This window comes from Ursus maritimus, unplaced genomic scaffold (genome assembly GCF_017311325.1).
Source record: "Ursus maritimus isolate PB19 unplaced genomic scaffold, ASM1731132v1 scaffold_7, whole genome shotgun sequence".
Classification (NCBI taxonomy): domain Eukaryota; kingdom Metazoa; phylum Chordata; class Mammalia; order Carnivora; family Ursidae; genus Ursus; species Ursus maritimus.
In genome coordinates, this window is record NW_024426885.1 from 9908598 (window position 1) to 9929627 (window position 21030).

A 21030-nucleotide genomic window follows, 5' to 3' on the forward strand; every position below is an offset into this window, starting at 1 on the left:
CTGCCTTTTTATATGTTAGACAAATTGGTTGATATCCACAAGATAGTTTCCTGAGATTTGGATTGGGATTGCATTAAATCTGTGAACCAACTTGGAAAGAATGGATATCTTACCAATGTTGAGTCTTCCAACCTAAGAACATGTAATATTTTTCCATTTAGTTACCTCTTCTTTGATTCCTTCTGTCAGAATTTTTGGCATATATATTTTGTACATATTTTGTTAGATTTATACTTAGCCATGTAATTTTTTTGGTTGTATGAGTGGTATTGGGTTGTTAATTTCAAATTCCAGTTACAGCTGGTATATAGTAAAGCAAATGACTTTAGATTGTTAACTCGGTATCCTGTGACCTTGCTGTAATTGTTTATTATTTCCATTTTCTCTTGTTGATTCTTTGGGATTTTCCACATAGTAAATCATGTCATTTGTGAACAAGGACAATTTAATTTTTTTCCTTCCCAATCTTTATACCTTTTATTTCCTTTTTTATTTTATTACAGTAGCTAGGATTTCCAATATGATGTTGAATAGGAGCGATGAGAGAGAATATCATAGCCTTGTTCCTGATCTTATTGGGGAAAGCATCCATTTTCTTACCATTAAGTTTGATGTCCGCTGTAGATTTGTTGTATATGTCCTTTATCAAGCTGATGAAGTTCCTTTCTCTTCCTAGTTTGTTGAGTTGTTGGTTTTTTTTAAATATTTTTTTATTCGAGAGAGAGAGCGCACAAGCAGGGGAAGAGGGAGAGGGAGAAGCAAACTCCCCTGTTGAGCAGGGGCCCCGACATGGGGCTAAATCCTAGAACCCTGGGATCATGATCTGCACTGAAGGCAGACACTTAACCAACTGAGCTACCCAGGTGCCCCTAATTTGTTGAGTTTTCAGTCATGAATGGATGTTGGATTTTGTCAGAGGTGTTTTCTGCATCAATTTATATATCATAGGATTTTTTCCTTTAGCCTGTTTTCATGATGGATTACATTAATTGCTTTTTTAAAAAAATTACTTTTCTAATGTTGAACCAGCCTCCTGTACCTGGGATAAATCCCACTTTGTCACAGTATATAATTCTTTTTATACGTTGTTGGATTTGATTTACTGATATTTTGTTGAGGATTTTTGCATCTGTGTTATGAGAGATACTGATCTGTAGATTTACTATCTTGTAATGTTTTTTTTTTCTGGTTTTAATATTAGTAGACCAGCTTATGTCATTTTTCTTCATTCTCATCTACTTTTATCCATACATATTATCTGTGATTTTAGCTGTATGAAAATAATATACATGGGCTGTTGTATTTGTTCGCTTAAATTGTTAATCTCTAACATCCCTATTTAGTCTCTAGCAAAGCATTTTTATGGTGTGTCATAATTTTTTTATGTTTTATGATTTCATGTTTTTATGATTTTCATGTAACAACAGTTACGTTTAAAAACATATTGAATTTTAGGGGCACCTGGGTGACTCAGTTGGGTTGAGTCCTACTCTTGGTTTCAGCTCAGGTCACAGTGTCTCAGGGTTGTGAGATTGAGCCCCCATCAGGCTCCATGGTCAGCAGGGAGTCTACTTGAGATTCTCTCCCTCTCCCTCTCCTCCTCCTCTCCTCCCCCCCCACCCCGTGTGCTCTTTGTCTGTCTAAAAATAAATAAAATCTTTAAAAAGAATAAAGTCATACTGAATTTTAAAATGAAAAATGTCACTCAGCTACTTATAGATAAATGGTAATATTCTGAAATCTCTCCATTTCTTTTGTGGGATTATAGTTATATTAAGATAATGGTAAGGAAATAACTTTATTTTCCTTTGGCCAGAAAGGGGAAGTGTTACAGCCCTTTTGTATTTACACAGGAACTCTTACCTAGAAAAAATAATGGGATCATATGGCTTGTCAGTACGTGGTCGTCACAGATCAGGCCTGGCTGGCAGTATGGGGGCAGTTCTGTTCTCACCCCCCCCCTCCTTTTATGTTCTTCATCTTCTCTCATGCACCATTTCTTTCCCAACTTTTATGTGGAACAGAAAAATATAGTTTAATATTTACTTATCCTGTGAAATTTATATTTCCTACTGTTAAATTTTTAAACAAGTTAAAAAAATCTTAAGTTTATTTCTTTTTTCATTCTTTTGTTCGGTCAGTATTTATACAAGTAAAAATTTTACAGGGTGTGACTGCAGAGGATGCTGGCAACATGGGAAATTTTAGGAGTTACAAAGTAAAATAAAAGTATAATAGGATAATTATTAAGATTTTTAATATAAAGAAAAATATGACAAACTTCCACATGTATGTCTGCTTTCTCATAGGCAGAGAATCCCCCTCATGGACCAGACTGTGGTTATGGCTCCTTCCACCAGCAATATTGGCTTGATGGAAGAATCATTGCTGTGGGGGTGATTGACATCCTTCCGTACTGTGTATCGTCTGTGTATTTGTACTACGATCCTGATTATTCATTCCTGTCTTTGGGTGTCTACTCTGCACTACGGTAAGATTGCTTTTGACAGCTGTAGTGCGTCATATGGAACTTCAGATAATTCCTCATTTGATTAGAGTTTGTCATATAACAGCAGAAATCCTATTTGATAGTTCATAGTTTTGTTGCTATTGTAGTCTGTTATATACTGGTATTTAGAATACCACTTTTAGAACTGAGGCCAATGTCTGATGGTAATTCCCTAGCTTTTTAAGTTATCCATCTCGTCTAGTGTATGACAAGTCATTGTATTTGTGGGTTGCTTTTTTTTATGTGTTCATTTAAGCTCCCCTAATCAAGAACCACTTAATGTTCCTTAAATATTATAGTATTTTTTACATATTTTTGTCATCGTTGTATATATCTTTTCATAATTAAAGGTTAAATGAATGTCATGTCAATTAAAGCAATGTGAGTCTGTTGGAAAGAATATACAGTTATAGAAAGTATATAGATCAGGACTGGGAAGTCCCTAACTATCCACTTAACTTTGTGGCTCTCATCAAAAGATTATTTCCCTTTTATGTCCATGGCTGCAAATATATGCAGCGCAGCACAGGTATTTTGCATTATGGTAGAAAGATTAGGGCCTTATTCCATCAAAATACTTGTTCAACTATTTTTATTCCTTCTTTTCTGCGTATATATGTGGTAGAGAAGGGAAGGAGGATTGAAAATTATTTTTCTGTTGCTTGTCTGGGAGCCTGAGTCTCTCTCTCTCTTTCTCATGGTGTCGTTGTTTCTCTTTTCCTAGTCTCTGTGTTCAGTGGTCACATTCTCACATCATGGGAAGATATACTTTGAGATTATTTATTTGTTGTGTGTGTGCTTTTTTCTGAATTATAAAAGTGGAAGAGTTGGTATTTTTCTTTAATCACCATTTGATTTTTGTAAAAAATCTGGTCCATAATTGATTTTGTGTGTTTCAGTGGTCTGTAATATAAAGAAAAATGCTCCATCTCAGTATTTTCAACCTGACCTGTCTCTTAATGCCAAGTTATAGCAGATTCACAATTATAGTGTTTACAACTGATTTCTGTAATAATCTTTTATTTTTCTTATGTAGTTAATTGCATTTGTACATAAACTAGTTAAGAATATTCTTGACACTTATGATATCAATGAAATTGGAACTGATAATTTAAAGCATTTACATTTTGTAACTTTAGAAGTGTATATTTATTTCAGAAAAGCTACTTTTTCTTTGGACTAAAATCAGCCAACACTTTGAAATTATTGCCATTTTCCTTCTTGTTTTATTTATCTCTCACTTTACGATATGTAGCTATGGATTTGTTTAGACTTCTCAGATAAATATCAAGAATATTTATTCCCACATAGTGAATTCCAGCCTATAAATAACATATCATTTCATGTCTCAGTAAACTAAGGGATATTGAAATCCTGCTGCATTTGAGATAGTAAATAATCAATTCCCAGCAAAATTATAAAGAATTCTATTTATTACTTGGTATATTTCTTGAAATTCTAGAGCTGGAGAGGTTTGAAGAAGAAGCAGAGGAGCCTGGGAGCATGAAAGTTGTTGCCAGTTGATAGCAAGGAAATTGCCACTGCATTATATTCTTGTCACTTCCTTTTACTGTTCTTGAGAATACGAGTTGCTGATTTTTCTAGAAGAGGAAAGGCAGCCAGGAGATTGACACTTCGAAGCAAAATTGGGGAGAATAGGCTATAAATTACCAGTTCTATTATTGATTATAGTGTAACTCAGTCAATCTGTTTAGCTAGTTTCCCTCCATTTCTTTAATTTCTTAAGCAATTATACAATGAATAAATTTTTTATATTTTAATCTGTAAGCAGTATAGATTTTTATATAACCTAATCTGTAGGTTTAAAAAAATGTTAGAATTAGGGATCATGAGCATGGCATTTATTTATGTTTTATTAGCAAGATGAATTTTAGAAATGAATTAATTTGTTTAACAGATGTTTATATGAGAAGAATCTATGTGTCCTGGACACACAGATTGAATGTGTCAATGAATAATGAATAAGGGTTTCCAGGTTTGTCAAAGCAGACCGTAAATTAGAAGAACAACATAATTTTAAATACCCCATTGTACTATGATAAAAATAAAATCACAGTGGTAGGCATGAGGTCCTTTTTGTATAGGGCAGCCAGGAAAAACCTCTCTGAACAGGTGACATTTGAGGAGCCAAGAAAAAAGAAAGGACCCAACTGTGTAAAAATCTAAGGACAACATCTGAGGTGGTGGGAATAGAGAGGTCCTGCGGGCTAGGATACAGGGTAGGATGTAGACAGGGGTTAGGCAGGAAATGCAGAGATGCAGGAGGCACTGGTGAGGAGGGACCAATGGAGCTGCGCTTGATAGGTCATGGTAAGGAGGTTCGATTTTATCTAAGTGTGATACCAACCCAATTCAAAGGCAAAGGGTTCGGGGAGGTTACTGATCTGATTAATATTGTAAAAAAACGGCTTAGACCATTCTGTGGGATTTGTGGAGGAGCACGACTGGAAACTGGAAAGCCCGTCAAGAAGCTGTGGCAGTCATCCAGCGGAGCCACTATGCTGGTTTGGGCCAGAATAGCGGAGGTGGAGGTAGTGAGAAGTGGTCAGATTCAGGGTATATTTTGGAGATGAGGCCAGCTGGACCTGTTGATGGATTGGACATGGGAGTGAGAGGAGGACAATTAAGAATGGCTCTAGATTTGGGCCTCAACAACTGGGGGAGCAGAGGGGCGATGTAGGACCAAGACAAGGAGTGCCGTTGTCAGCACTGGGTGGTCCCGCATTGGTTGTATAATGCATTCTTCGTCACTTTGAACCTTGAAAGTGGATTAGTTCTAGGAATAGTGGGATTTTTTCTGTTATAGGCTAATGTTCAGTCTGCTTGGATTTAGAAATACGGTTACTTTATAGATGAATTTGTAGGGTCACAACTCTCAGTGATTTAAATTTGAACTTGCAAAGTGCACAGACTATTCAATTAAAAAATTTCTCCTTGAATTTCAAGCATTCATCAGAAATAAGGAAAGAAAAAGAAAGAAAGAAAGAAAGAAAGAAAGAAAGAAAGAAAGAAAGAAAGAAAAAAAAAGCCTTCAAGAAACAAACATAAAAACTAAACAAACAACTTTTCTCCTACTTAGAAATGCACTAAAGTTTCCTTAAAACTCTCAAATACAAGCAGTCATTCATTTGGGCAAGTAGGATGAAGTTCTGTGCCCAGGTTTATCCGGATGCAAATTAAAACCACTTCAAGCATGGGCATTGCTGACAGTGTCTTTGTTCAGTTAATCCTCGCCTATGCCAACAAACAGAGAAAAAGTGGTGAGATAGCATAGTTTTTTTCCACTCTTCAGTTGTAGGGAGAATAAATATTAGAGTAGCATCTAGATCTAGGAAGGAGTTATACATCATATGCAGTTGCAAGTGTTTGCATGTAAATGGTCATAATAATAGTTAATAATAGTCATTCTTCCTGAAATGTGTTGGTTGTTGAGTTTTATAAAACTTGCTGCACGGTTTTTCACTTGATAAACCCAGTTTTCTGGGAACTCTGGGGATAATGAGTAATGTATTAAATACATCTCTTTATTTTTATGCTGTTTGAATTTTAGATCAACTAATAGGCTCAATAAAGTGTTAAATGTGAACTTAGATGCATTTGCTCAAAAGAACTCATAATTGTTTATGTCTTTTTAGTAAAAGCTCTCTTTAAGTATTTTTATTTTATTTTTAATGATTTTTTATTACATTATGTTAGTCACCATACAGTACATCCCCGGTTTCTGATGCAAGGTTCGATGATTCATTAGTTGCGTATAACACCCAGTGCACCATGCAATATGTGCCCTCCTTACTACCCATCACCAGTCTATCCCATCCCCCCCCCGAAGCCCTCAGTTTGTTTCTCAGAGTCCATAGTCTCCCATGCTTCACTCCCCCTTCTGATTTACCCCCCTTTCTTTATCCCTTTCTTCCCCTACCGATCTTCCTAGTTCTTATGTTCCATAGATTCTTAAAGTATTTTTAAAATGTTTTGCTTTCAACACTTGGAGTTTCTTAATAGCTTAATGTTAGATTTTCAGATTTTATCAGATATTTTACATCAAATTACATATACTTTGAGTATTGGAACTATATTTAACTGTACCTTCATCTTTATTCTTCTTTTGGCAGAGAAATTGGTTTTACTAGGCAACTTCATCAGAAAACATCTCAACTCAGCTATTATTATATGGGTTTCTACATTCATTCATGTCCCAAGATGAAATACAAGGTAAAGCTGATTTTTATGCGTATTTGCTCCAGAGGGAGCTCATGAACATTAGTGCTTTCATGGTTTCTCATCATATTAGTTTAACTCGCTTGTATATTTACAATGTATAGAGTGAATTATTTTTAAATGTGTTTTAAACTTTTCATGGGATCTGGCTTGTTCATTGCCTAAAACAGTGCTGGACACATAGGCACTTACTGTTTGCTTAGTACAGGTTATTCTGTAGAAATTAACTAAATATATAGAAATCCCTGCTATTCTAGAACATTCAGTGAGGGCCCTGCTTACTTGGGGTAGCACAGTACACCCACTAGGAATCTACCTTGTCTGGGTGCATCCTAACCCTTCCCCCATCCTCCATTTTTTTCTCCCTCCCTCCCATTTTAGCTTTGTTTCCTTTGGACCCAGTCACAGTCCAGAAAAACTGGAGCTAATGTAAGCAGTGAGGTATTTTCAATAATAAAAATAATAATAATTGTGCAAATGTTTGTAAGATTTTCTTCATAGAAAAATGACTCTTTAATATGATTTTTGTCTCAGGGCATATAGGACTTGGGCTTTGAAGGGGTGACGAATGGGTTAATTAAGGAAATCACTTTGCTGCCTCAGAAATGAAGCTTTCTATAGCGAGCACCACAGCCTTTACTGCTCTGACTTTGTAATTCATAGAACTATTGTGAGATTTAACTATATATCAGAATTTCCCTTTAAGAAAGTTTTACCTTTTATGACTCTCTTTAATTAAACTCTTTGCTGTTTTCTGAGGATCAGCAGCCCACTGTGTGTAAAACCTCCGGCAGGTAGAGAGCAGTGCGAAGGAGCAGCTTCCCTGCATCCCGCCTACCTTCGCTGTACTTAGAGCACTGCTTTAAGCTCTGAAGGGGCAAAAAGGTGTAAACGTGAATCTTCCTCTTAAAACTTGTAATCTAGGTGATTGGGTATTTTACATGAAAACCGATCAGGACAGTGGTTTGGTTAACTGGCCTGATGTTGAGTAGGCAGATGGGGAAGCACAGGTCAAAGAGAAGGAGCAGACAAGTAAGGATTTGCCCGTGACCTTGCCCATGACATACTAATAGAAAAAAAGGGTAACCCAAGGACTGAAGGACTTGAAAGCTGGTCTGAGGTATTTAAGCATTTGGGAGTCATTGAAGGTTTCATAGCCAAGAACATGGCATGTGGAAATCAGAAAACATATTCATATGTATAAATTATCATTTTTTAAAGTTGTGGGTATTTTAAAAACATAAACTGAATTGAAAAGTGTAATCGAGGGGCGCCTGGGTGGCTTAGCCGTTAAGCGTCTGCCTTCGGCTCAGGTCATGATCCCAGGGTCCTGGGATCGAGCCCCGCATCAGGGTCCCTGCTCGGCGGGAAGCCTGCTTCTCCCTCCCACACTCCCCTGCTTGTGTTCCCTCTCTCACTGGCTGTCTCTCTCTCTGTCAAATAAATAAATAAAATCTTTAAAAAAAAAAAAAGTGTAATCAGACCCCTTTGTACCCATTACTCAGATTCAGCACTTCTCAGTACCTCATATTTCATCTGTTCTTTCACCCCCATTCCTGCCTCCATCATCTTTTGAATTATTTTGGAACAAATCCAGAATATCGTTTCATTTGTACATGTTTTTATGTGTATTTCGAAAAGAGAAGAGCATTTTGAAAACATAATCATAGTCTCATTATCACACCTCAAAAGCATTAGCAGTATTTCTAAATATCCTCCTATATCTCCAGTCAGTGCTTATATTTTCTGATTGTCTCATAATATTTTTTACAGTTTGTTTGACTTAGAACCCACACAAAGTCCGTACATTGGTTGGTGTGTCTTGTAACTCTTTTTAATCCATAAATTTCCCCTCCCTCTTTTTTTTTTTTCCCTGTACAAACGAATAATCCACAAAACTTGGTGATTATCTAAAGGTGGGAATGAACAAAAGTGGCTGCAGAGTGTCGAGGTTAAGTGCTGAATGTCTGGGGAAGAGACACTTCCATTCTTAGAAACTGTGGCTCCTAGAAGCAGAACTGGCTTTGAAAGAAGGGTGATACACAATACCTTGCTGGTTTTACGCTGACAGCAGCCCAGGTCTTCTGGTCGAGGTATCCTGCTGGAATTCAGTCCAGTATTTGAGTGTACATTTTAGGTAACTTGTGGTTTTAATCCTTCAGATATTTTCTTTATGCCTGAATTATTAATTTAGTTGATAGGTCTAAACATATTTTCTCTGTGGAAAGAAAAACATGAATATATTTCTGTTTTCCCAAAAATACTTATTTGGTACTGTTTTTTTACTAGTGTTCTCTCCTCCTAGCTCATTTTTGTGGTGCCAGATCTAAATAAGTTCAGGTCTGTTCTAGGTATTGTAGTACAATAATAACACTCAAAAGAAAACGCTGGCCACCCTATATATTCCTCTTCCTCTGTGTGCCTGACCCCTGCTAAACAGAAGTATTTTTATGCCCATCTGAGGGAGTTGGAGAAATTTCACTCTTACTTCCCATCTGTAATGGCTACTCCAGTGTCACAGGATTTTTCCCTCAATTTTTCCTTATGCCTAAGCTAAAATCTTAATTGCTCCATATTTTAACCTATTTCTTTTTAGTTGTTGTTATTCATGGAAATGTTGACCGTATTTTCATCACCCCTCCCTCTGTATGAAGACTTTATATTCCACCTTTGTTGACTCCAGTCCAAACCAAATGGTGTATGTTCTTCAGTGTCCTTCCTAGGTTGAGCTCTGCTTGGAAATAGAAGTCAGGCTCATATCTAGTTTTTAGTTAAGAATTTAAAAATGCTCTCCATACTGTTCATTCAGTCTGGCTTAATCATACCCAACTGAAATTTGTCAGAATTGTAGCTTCAGGATATTATTTTTTAAATTCCATTTGCATGAGAGATACTTCCATGCCTACCTGTCCTTTTTTCCCTTCATCCAAGTAATACTTACTGAGCTCCTACTGGAAATGCAGCAATGAACAACACAGGCAAGATCCCTAGTCTCAAGGGCCTACAACAAGTTAATAAAGAAGACAAAATAATCAGATAGGGATAAGCACTGTGTGATGTGGTAAATACTTACTAGGTGTGGCTCCTTTAGAGTGAGGTCAGGGAGAGCCTTTCAGAGGCATAATGTTAGACTGAGATTTGATTGACAGGAGGTCAGCCAGTGGGAAGATGAGGGGGTCATTTCAGGATGAGACCAGAGGACAGCTAGTGCTCCTTTCCTTTTGAGTTGCTGCTGTTAGCCATTTGGCCATACTTCTTTTTTTTTTTTAATTTATTTATTTATTCGACAGAGATAGAGATAGCCAGTGAGAGAGGGAACACAAGCAGGGGGAGTGGGAGAGGAAGAAGCAGGCTCATAGCGGAAGAGCCTGGAGTGGGGCTCGATGCCATAACGCCGGAATCATGCCCTGAGCCGAAGGCAGACGCTTAACCGCTGTGCCACCCAGGCGCCCCATTTGGCCATACTTTAGGATGACCTGAGGAACTTTTAAAAAATACCAATACATGGGCCCTTACCTTCTGAGATTTTGATTCATTGGCTGGGGGGGTGGGGGGGTTCAAACCATGGGTGTCTTTTTTTTTTTTTTTTTTTTTAACGCTCAGAAGATTCTAATTGAAGTCAAGCTTGAGAACCACCACACCTGATTAATTTTTCACATCTGAGAGCATAATAATGAACTGGAAAGATGATTATTTCTCATTTTAAAGTTGGCTATTTTCTGTGTATTAAATTCAGAATCACTCATATCGAAGAAGCTCATATCTGTGCTTTGTTATCTGGGTCCGGAACATTGAAGGCTGACCAGCCATTCAGCTGGGTTTTCCCACCCAAGGGCCTTTACCCTTACTAATCTCTCGTTTTTCTCTCTCCCTCTACCCGTTCTCCATGCTTGCAAACTCCTCCTCCATCATTTCTCAGCCTAGCCGTCACTTGCTCCAGTAGTCTATACCGGACACTAAGACTAGAGTTGACCACCCATCCACCTTAGCATTCTATGTTTCTTCTCAAAGTTCAAGTCTATCTCCTGTGTGTACGCTTGTGAGACTCTTGATGTTTATCCTCCTCATGTATGCCAAGCAGCTAAAAGTGTGCCTGCCACACAATAAATGTTTAATTTTTAATAGACATTTGTTGAATTAATGAGAAGAAATACTAGTGCTGAGGGTCAAGAAACTGCCTGTTGTGTTTAACAACTATTTGCTGAGTGTGACCAGGACAGCATCTGCTTTGCAAATAGGTTAGAACTTAGTAAGACACACAGGTAGTCAGAAGGGAGTAGGACTGAATATCATGGAGTACTGATAAGTACTCTGATTTCAAAGGGAGGTGGTGGTACAGGAGTGTGTAATGGTTTGGAGAAGTTGCTTAACTATATCTGGTCTTGGTTTTACAACTGTAAAATGGGAATGATGTAAAAATGAGATATATTGTGGGGTGGGTTTTTTTTTTTTTTTAAGTAAGCTCTTGTGCCCAGTGTGGGGCTTGAACTCATGACCCTGAGATCAAGAGTTGTTTGCTCTACCAACAGCCAGCCAAACGCCCTGAGATATATTGTGTTTTGATCTCAATTTGAGTATAGAATCTTCTTGCATTGACTAGTAGGATAGAACCTACCCAGTTGGGTAGCATGCACAAAATCATTATCTGTGCTTTTGTTGAGACCTGTCAAAGTTCTGTGTTTATATGCTGATAAATGGCACCTAAATTTCTAAGCAGCCTGCTTGTGCGATTAGCCATACTTCTTAGTTCACATGCTGGGGAAAAGCAGAGGCTTATGCTAGTGTATACCAATACTGCCTCCCTTTATGCAAATTTACAGAATTGTGGACACTTTTGTCTTTTGTTTGGAGGAAAGTGGCACTGAACTCTATTGGGGCTGGTGCTGCAAAAAGGTGAACCTCTCTGGAATAATTCCCGTGTTGTGCCGCAGGGTGCCTGTTGGTTTTGGCCTTGTCCATTCAGGGCAGAAAAAGGCTGAGCTCAGATGTTTGTGGGCAGAATAAAATGACTATTTTGTTCCATTTATAGATGTTTTCATTTCATCTAAGGATATTTTATTATATTTTCAGCATATGAGAACCCTCAGTTTTGGAGGAACAGCACAACTGCTTATATAGGTGCAAATTCTCAATCAGGAATGTGCTGTTCAAAATTGTAAGGTAGATGTTGTTTCAAGCATGAATATTTCTCATTGCAATTTGAAGGTCCAGAACTAGATACCAACAAAAGGTAATTCACAGAAAATGAATTGCACAGTATTGTAAAATCTCTCATTTTCAAGATTCAGTGAAGATAAATTTAGCATATAACTACAGTAATAGTTAAAAGTGTCTCTTCTTTCTTGAAGCATTACTAAGTGTTTAAAAGCATTAGTAATGGCGTATTTTTGCCACACTCTAAAATATACATGGAAAAATCTGTGTATTTCTAGCTGGTATTAAAGAAAAAAGGAATATATCTTAAAATAGGAATATTTTTAATAATTGAGAAGCAGCAGTGTCTTAGGTACCTGGTACACTCTAGCCACTGGGAATATAGCTATAAACAGTACAGATGTGGGCTCTGCCCTGATGGAGGTTATGGTTTAGGGGGCATGTAGATAATAATTGCCCAGTGGCACCCAGTGATATGTAACTGTACCTGAAACTAGAGTAATGTTTCATTTGGATTCTCTTGTGTAGATTTAGACATATTAAGTTACAGCCTTCACCATATAACACACTTATTATATGAAGTAGAGCAAATGAAAGTATTTAACAGCAGGTCTAAGATACACAAAAGAGCTGGCTTTACCTGCTCTGTTTTTATTTCGTCCTGAGTTTTAATGGGGGCATGCTGAAATGACGAGTTTATCTTTCCATGTAGGGAGGACCATGGCGCGGTAGGTGGTTTCCAAGGCTATGTGTTTGTCAGTTCCTCTCACCCTGTATGTGCATGCTGCTCCCTCCATCACAGGTAGATTCTGTTTTCCTTGCCCTGATTGGACTGGCCTTCTGACTTGCACTAACTAACAGGATACCATGGAAAGAACTCTGTGGGGCTTCAGGCCCAGACCTTAACAGGACTGGCAGCTTGCCCTTCCTCTGTCTTCGGAGCCAGCCATCGTCATGTAAGAGGGCCAACTACTGCTGGCGAGAGATGCCATCTGGGAGGCCTGAGACCGTCCCGGATGTTTCAGCTCCAGCCGAGCTTGCTGAATGAACACGGCTGCCTGATTGAACCTAGGAGATACCGTCAGAAGACGCACGTAACCGAGCTGTAGCCAACTCACAGAATCCTGAGCAATAATAAGTTACTGAGGTTTTCAGCCACTAAGGTTTGGAGCGGTTTGTTATTCAGCAAGAGATGACTAACACACATGGTGTGGGATCGAGATCACTAGATAGAGATGCAGATGTCCATGCAGAGAGAAGTCATTCTCTGTGGAGCTGTGCAGACTCAGAATTGAGCCTGAAGTGAGCTGAGAAGTTTCTGATGGCTCAGTGTGAGAGAGTTTTGGCAAAGTCACTGAATTTCCATATGCGGTCGTACCTAGGGATGTGCCGAATTGGCTTATGGAAATTCATCTTTGTAAGGCATTTCATTTACTATCCTGACAGGAGCCTACAAGGCATTTTGTAACACCATGGTAAATTTTGATTTTGCTTGTCTTGCTAATGATAATGATGAGCGCGGCAAGACGAAAATCACCGTGGGGTCATCTTCATCGTTACGTAGATGGCACATGTCACCATACGTTCTCCTCTGTGGTTTGCTAGTTTACAACAGTTACATTTTTGTGCGTCGTATTCCTTCAAATGCATTTTTATTGAGTTCTTTTTGATTTTGCTTGTGTGCGTGTGTGCACGTGCGCGTGTAAAGGTTGATTTACATAAACATCCCTTAGTAAGATGTGTTTTGTTTGCACCTATAGTCTTAGATGTAAGGCACAGGATAGTTACAAAAGAATTAATGAGAGCTGGAAAATAGTCATTAATGAAAGGAAATGGGCTTGCTATGTTGTGTTATCATTGTTCGCATTAACTTTATAATAAGGTTATGTTATATATATATTATATATATATATCGTGGCCGTGTTATTGGGACTCGATACAGTTTTAACATAAATCAGTACCGGTTTGGGGGCTCAGGAGCTGGCTGACATGAATAGAAATTGTATTTTCAACCTAGAACTGTTTCTTCCTGGAAGAGTTACCCTACTTAAAGTGGGAGGGGACAGTGCAGCTCTCTGCCATGCTCAGTGATGCTCATCTTCTAGGTCTGCTTCTCTCATAGTTCCAAGGTGGCTGCTGCCCATCTGGGTATCACGGGCCATTAGCCGTAGCTAGAGTCGGAAAAGAGTAGTGTCCTCTCCTGTGTGTGTGTGTCTCTCTCTCTTTTTTTTGAAGTAGGTTCCATGCCCAGCGTGGAGCCCATCATGGGGCTTGAACTCCTTACCCTGAGATTAAGACCTGAGCTGATATCAAAAGTCAAGACGCTTAACTGACTGAGCCACTCAGGCACCCCTCTCTTTCTTTTTTTAACAAATATTTTTAATTGTGGTAAAGTGTACATAACAAAATGTACCATCTTAACTGTTTGAAGTGTACGGGTCAGAGGTATTAAGTACGTCCACATGGCTGTGCAGCCATCACCACCATCTACCTCCAGAACTCTTTTCCTCTTGCAAAACTTACACTCTGTGTCCATTACACAGTAGCTCCCCACGCTCCCTCCCGCCAGCCCCCGGCAACCACCATTCTACTTGTGTCTCTGAATTTGACTCTGGTAGGCCCCTCATATAACTGGAGTCATGCAGTATCTATCTTGTTGTGACTGGCTTATTTAACTTAGCATGATGGCCTCAAGGTTCATCCATGTTGTAGCAAGTGTAAGAATTTCATTCCTTTTTAAGGCAAATAATATTCCATATTACGTATAAACATTTTGTTTATGCATTCTCCTGCTAACGGGCTCTTGGGCTGCTTCCACCTTTTGGCTACGAACATGGGTGTACAAATATTTGTTCAAGTTTCTGCTTTCAGTTCTTTTATGTATATTCCCAGAAGTGGAATTGCTGGATATATGGTAATATTATGTTTAATTTTTTGAAGACCCACCCTCCTGTTTTCCACAGAGGCTCTGCACACAGATTCTAATTTCTCTGCATTCTCAGGCACACTTTATTTTTTGGTTTTGTTTGACAATAGCTATCTCGATGTGTGTGAGGTTGTCTGTATCTCTTTTAAGATTAAGGGAAAACTTACCAAAAAGCCTCCCAGCCCACTTCACTCATTTTACTTGTCAGAATTGTGCCTCTTGTGTGTGTCTGAGCCAGTCTCTGGCAAGGGGGCTGGGACTGACCTTGTGCAACTCTGGTTTGTGAGGGGAGGAGTCGCTTCCTGGAGCACGTGGCACTGCAGGGGGTGAACCCCTGAACAGGTTTTCTCTTGATTTGGCCTCACAACCAGTATTTCTTGGAAACTGAGCTGTTGCTTTATGTTTATTTATTTTATATATGCATTATATAGGTTTTATATATGCTATATAATTTATATGTATGTATACACACAGTATTATTATATACACTTTTAAAAATCAAGCTGTTGGTTTAAATCAGTTTGGTTTGTTTTCTAAATATTTTTTAAATGAATTTTCCTGTGTTTCCAAAATATTTAATATTTACATGTATAGCTTAGTTCATATTCTCTGTTTTGACCCCTTTCCATACAATTCCAAACTCTTTGATTTCCTTTGAAAGTAAAAAATTGGAATATATAGAAATGTTAGGGATAATTTTAGAAATTTCCTCTCCATGCTGTCTCTCAGAGTGCTGCTGTAAGGCCATTCTGTGATCTGCAAGAGGTGTTTTGACTAAATCGTTATCCAGACTTGTATGCAGGCCAAAGTAAACAGTGATTTCAGGCAGTCTGCTTTGGTAGCATGACATGGCCAGACATCAGATAGTTGAAACATCAGAAAGGGTTCGGAAATGTCAGAAAAGAAACAAAAAGCTAATTCATCTGTGATTAATCATTCCTCAAGTCAGTGCCTCAGCTTGATTGTGGTCAAACAGCACCTCTGGAATTCTGCAGGAGTTTGCCTAAAAGAAGGCAGTTGGCATTACTGTTACAAAATCACCGATAGGAAAAAATTGGGGTTTATTTACAAAGCTGCCTCTGCAAAATCACGAGCGGTTGAAACCCCCAAGTTCCCACGCTTTTCAAAGTTTCCTGACCAGACAAATTAGCAAATGTTATTTTACTACGGTATTGCAGCCCGGGTGATGCATTTGGGTGCGCGCAGTAGCGACTTCACTACTGTTGGAAAGAAATACAGGTGCTCTCATCGGTTACCCACAGCACAGAACACAGCTCTGGAGTTTGTGATTCAGCATCTATTGTTCGGGGTGTTAAATGTCTGATGAATTAGACAGAGTCAGTAGAAAAAATGACCACAGAATAATTTTAGTAAGGGATTTTTGATGCCTCCTACAGGCAGTGGGAGGTAAAAGAATTCACATGCTCATCACAAATTCTTGTTTCTAAAATTGGCACATGTGAAAATTTGCTGCATCAGAGTCAAAAGGCAATTCCTTAAGGGCCGTGTGTTTTAAGCTTCTCATTACAAATGAGAAAATTGAAGCTCAATATGCTTAACTTGCCCAGAGTTTGAATTAACTCACATTTTTAAAAAGATTTTATTTATCTTTTTAAATAAACTCTGCACCCAACGTGGGGCTCGGACTTATGACCCCGAGACCAAGAGTCACATGCTCTACCGACTGGGCCAGCCAGGTGCTCCTCACATTTTGATTTTAGTAACATAAGGGAGAGTTTGGAATTGAAATTCATATAAGTGGCTTGGTTTCTTAGATTTATGATGAGCTGCATATAACTTTTAACTTTGGAGAATTCTGAAATACTTGCATATTACTTAAAGGTAAATGTTAACTGGGGAATAAAAGTATATTTAATCATGTGCCTTTTCCCAATCTGGCTGCCCACAGTGAAATAGGAAGCCTGGTATCGTGCATGATCCCTAACCTCTGAAAACCAGCAGTCATCCTTGGAGCTTTTGGAAAGTACTTCCCCCCACCCGAGCTCTGTCCTGACCTACTGAAGAAGCAAGTTTGCTTTTCTCCTTCACACAGCCCCATTCCCTGTTAGGCGCTGCTTCCCGTGCTGTCCAGCTTCCCTTCCTCCGTGTCCCCTACCTCTGAAAGTTCTTGCAGTTAGCCCTGCCTGGGCCAGCTGGAGCTTCCTTTCCAGACCATGCTCCGGCCATTCACTGTATTTGCCCACTGCTGCCCCCACCAGCTCCATGCCCCGTGTGCTGAGCGAAGCTGGCGCCTGCCTTTCTGATCCTGTGAACTCTTGGCATTTCTAAGTGTGTTATCTGTAGCTGTGCTTGTGCTCCATTTGCTCGTAGGTATACGTGAGTCAGTGTTTACGGAGAGCCTCCTTTGTGTAGAACATCATGCTAGATGCCGAAGCAAGAGGGATATGTCAGACATGGTTCCTGCTTGTCAGGTCCGTGAGCAAACCACGGCTGATGTGTCGCTGTCCTCGGTGCCCGGCACATTAATTAGCACACAGAACGTGCTCCGTGAGTTTATTGACGTGCATTGCCCGTAGAAGGCGGACATCTGTCTGAGTAAGGAAAGCAGTACATGAGAAGCGTGCAGGGAACTGACTTCTTCACAGGTCTCTAACTGGAACACCGGGCTTAGAAAAAATGTAGTCAGGCCTATCTCAGTGGTCCAGTTTATATTTTCCAGGAATTGTCTCTGCTACCCAGCTGTAGTGTTTTGTTTTTTTTTTAAACTGGTTACTGAAACATGATGTGTATACCGAAAAATGCTCCATTCTTAATTGTACAGCTTGATAAATTTTCATAGTGATTCCACCTGTGCAACCAGCACCAAGATCAAGAAACAGAATATTCCAGGGCGCCTGGGTGGCGCAGTGGTTAAGCGTCTGCCTTCGGCTCAGGGCGTGATCCTGGCGTTCTGGGATCGAGCCCCACATCAGGCTCCTCCGCTACGAGCCTGCTTCTTCCTCTCCCACTCCCCCTGCTTGTGTTCCCTCTCTCGCTGGCTATCTCTATCTCTGTCGAATGAATAAATAAAATCTTTAAAAAAAAAAAAAAAAAGAAACAGAATATTCCAGCCCCACACAAACCTCTTTCATGCCCCCACTAATTATTATCCAACCCCAAAGATAATCACAGTAGACTCATCTTGCCTGTTTTTATGCTTTACATAAATGGAATCACTCAGTGTATTTTATTTTGTGACTGACTTGTTCCCCGTTCTGCAATATATTTGTGAGATTTATTCATGTGGTGTGTGTAACAATTGGTGGTTTATTCTCATTGCTTGTATGCCCGTTCTCCTGGAGATGAACTATTTCTGGGTTTGGGCTAATGTAGTGCAACTGTGAGCATTGTTCACATGTCTTTTGGTGAACATATGTGTTTCTGATGGGCATAGATCTAGGTATGGAATTGCTAGATCATGGGTTTAGTTCATACTGCCCATAACTTAAGTGACTGTACCAATTTACACTCTCACAGTATGGTGAGAGTCCCGGGTGCCTCCCATCCTGATAGTGTAATGTTGGGGGGTGGGGGGAGCATTGTGGTTTTAATTTGCATTTTGATGAATGACTGAGAAAATTGAATGCCTTGTCATATGTCTGCTGGTCGTTTGTAAAGTGTCTGTTCACGTCTTTTGCCCGTTTATCTGTTGGGTTGTCTGACTCTTATTTGTAGAAGTCCTCCCAGCATTCTGGGTAGGAATCCTTTGTTGCATATGTGTTTTACAGGTAACTTCCTCCACTCATTGCTGGCCTTTTTATTCTCTTAATGGTATCTCGTAATGAGGAGAAATTCTTAATTTTAATGTAGTCCTGTTTATCTTTAGGGCTTTTGTGTCTTGTTCAAAAAAATTTTGCCTACCCTCTGTCCATGGCAGTGTTTTATCTTCTTCTGAGAATTTTATAGTTTTACCTTTCACACTTCAGTAATTGATCTGAAATGTTTGGTGTATGATTGTGCTAAGGGTCAAGACTGAAGTTTTTCCCAGATGGGTACTTTTAGTTTTCTTAAGGGCACTGCCTGCACATAACCAGTTTAATAAGTATCTCTATTAAATGATCTCTGTGTTGTTATATTGCTATTGTAATAAAACGTCTCCGCTTTCCCTTTTTCAGACTTCGCCTTGATTCCATTAAATTAGAAATACCTCATTTAACTTTAGGTTTCTCCCTATAGAATGATACTGGCCACCTGTTCTTGATCTCAGTACTGAAGGGTGTGCAAATAAGTCACTTGCTCTTGGACATTTCTTCCAAATAACTTCAAAAACAAAAGGTGCAGAGATGCAGAGAATCTCTTCACTGAAACAGGATGTTATGTTTTGTGAAAATTCAGGTACAAGAGTGATTAAAACACAATGAAAAGCTCTTTGTGTACTAATACTTGTAATAGCAAACATTTACCATTTGTCAGTCACATCCCATTTTGTCATTTGCCTGATATCATTGTTTATTGTATATACATTTATTTAATTATACAGAAGTTAACATTTTTTATGTCACCCAATTTACTCATCCTTTTCCTCTGTGGCTCCTGGCTTCTGTAAAATACTTTTAAAAGACCTTCTCAGGGCGCCCAGGTGGCTCGGTTGCTTGAGCATCCAGCTCTTAGTTGGCTCAGGCGTGCTCGCTCTCTCTCTCTCTCAAATAAATAAGTAAACCTTAAAAATAAATAAAAGACCTTCTCTATGCCAACATATTAAAACAGCAGTATCCTCTCTTTATTCCTCTTTGCCTTGCAAAATTCAGCTCAGGTTTGCTCCCACTCTGAAACCTTGCCTGACTGCATTGTATTATAAATACATGTTTTCCCATCTGTTTGCTTCTTTAGACTCTAAGCTTCTCAAGAGGTAGAGTTTGAGTTCATTTATCATTTAATTTTAGCAGCAGTCCCTGATTTATAGTAAATATTCTGTAAATCTTTGGACGAATGGATGGATGGTAATATGAGAATAATGACTAATTTGATTATTTGTTTGAGGGAAAGTACATATCTATAAGTGGTATCATTTGGTATGTCTACAAGATAGATCTTTTTATGATTTCAACAATATTAATTAAAGGTAAGTTTATTAAAAGATTGTTTTAAGTAATGAGAAAGTTATGTTTGAACTGTCAGATAAACAGTGAAGATACTCTTGTGCTGCATATTTCTACAAATTGAAAAAGCATTACAAATAACTTATAACATTTGTAATTCTGAAATCATAGCCCCGTATAATAATATACATGGTTTATATTTGAATTAAAAGGTTTATATTTGTATTAAAAGGTTTATTTTTAAACAGGTTGATTTAGAGATGTATCTAATTGAGAAGAAGTTCATTATATGTAAAACCCTTGAAATAACAGTATAGTTTTTTCTAGTCTTGGTAATTGTGTTATGTAAATTTACAGTCTAAACACTATTTTTAACATGAATTTGTTTCATGATCTAACATTAGCTATAGTGGGGCGATGAAGGGCTTCCTACTCTGAGTTCCCCTTCCCACTTGCCCTTAAACAGTGGTCCTCTATCAAGCAGTTTTGCCCCACCCCTTGCCCCATATCTAGAGACCGTTTTGATTGTCCCAACGGGACAGTGGGGGAGGGGTGCATCTAGTGGGTAGAGGCCCAGGATGCTGCTAAACATTCTGCAGTACACACAAGAACCCCTAGCATCAAAGAATTCTCTGGCCCAAAATGTCTGTAGTACCAAGGTTTGGAAACCCTGTTTAAATGGTTATCCACTTGTCATTGAAGTCTGTAGGGCTTTACAGTTGCTGAGTTACCATGGGTAATTTGACGACTGCTGTCAAAAAGGAATGGCCAGAAAGATTAATTTGGGGTTCACCATAACAGTCTCAAAACAAACTATCCTGTATGACACACCAGAGAGAAGTTTCTTGTGTCTAATTCCTAACCCTGTGCCATCCATATACTCACTGATGACCCCAGGACTGTCTTAAATTTTCTTTAGGGGATTTATGGGTGGCCTTCATGTCAACTTAAAGGTAATTTAATGTTTCTGTACAAGGAGATGTATCTAGCAAATCTGGACGTCTCTCAGAAGGAGCAGTAGCAACGACCAATAAGGTTAAAAATTCCAAACTGTGATGCTTTCTTTTTCTAGTTCTGATGTGCACGGTAGGGTCTGTCTTTAGTATTTATAAATCATTCTGTTTTCCTTGCTTTTAGAAATAAAAAGAAACTTGACAGCTTAA

General features: G+C 38.7%; 1 protein-coding gene across 9 annotated transcripts in view; it reads left to right on the forward strand.

Moving 5' to 3' along the window:
* The window catches only part of ATE1 (arginyltransferase 1), a 162624-nt gene that overhangs the window by 68390 nt on the left and 73204 nt on the right, over positions 1-21030 (forward strand). For 5 of the 9 annotated variants that reach the window (XR_005833250.1, XM_040624524.1, XM_040624518.1 and 2 more), the window contains 3 exons: positions 2310-2491; positions 6643-6742; positions 7130-7177. Coding sequence is in view for 8 of the 9 variants with exons in the window: in XM_040624524.1 (XP_040480458.1) it covers positions 2310-2491; positions 6643-6742; positions 7130-7177 (330 nt within the window). In the remaining variant the exon portion in view is untranslated. The remainder of the gene's footprint in view (positions 1-2309; positions 2492-6642; positions 6743-7129; positions 7178-21030) is intronic. The other 4 variants (XM_040624525.1, XM_040624526.1, XM_040624521.1 and 1 more) reach the window with 1 other exon arrangement.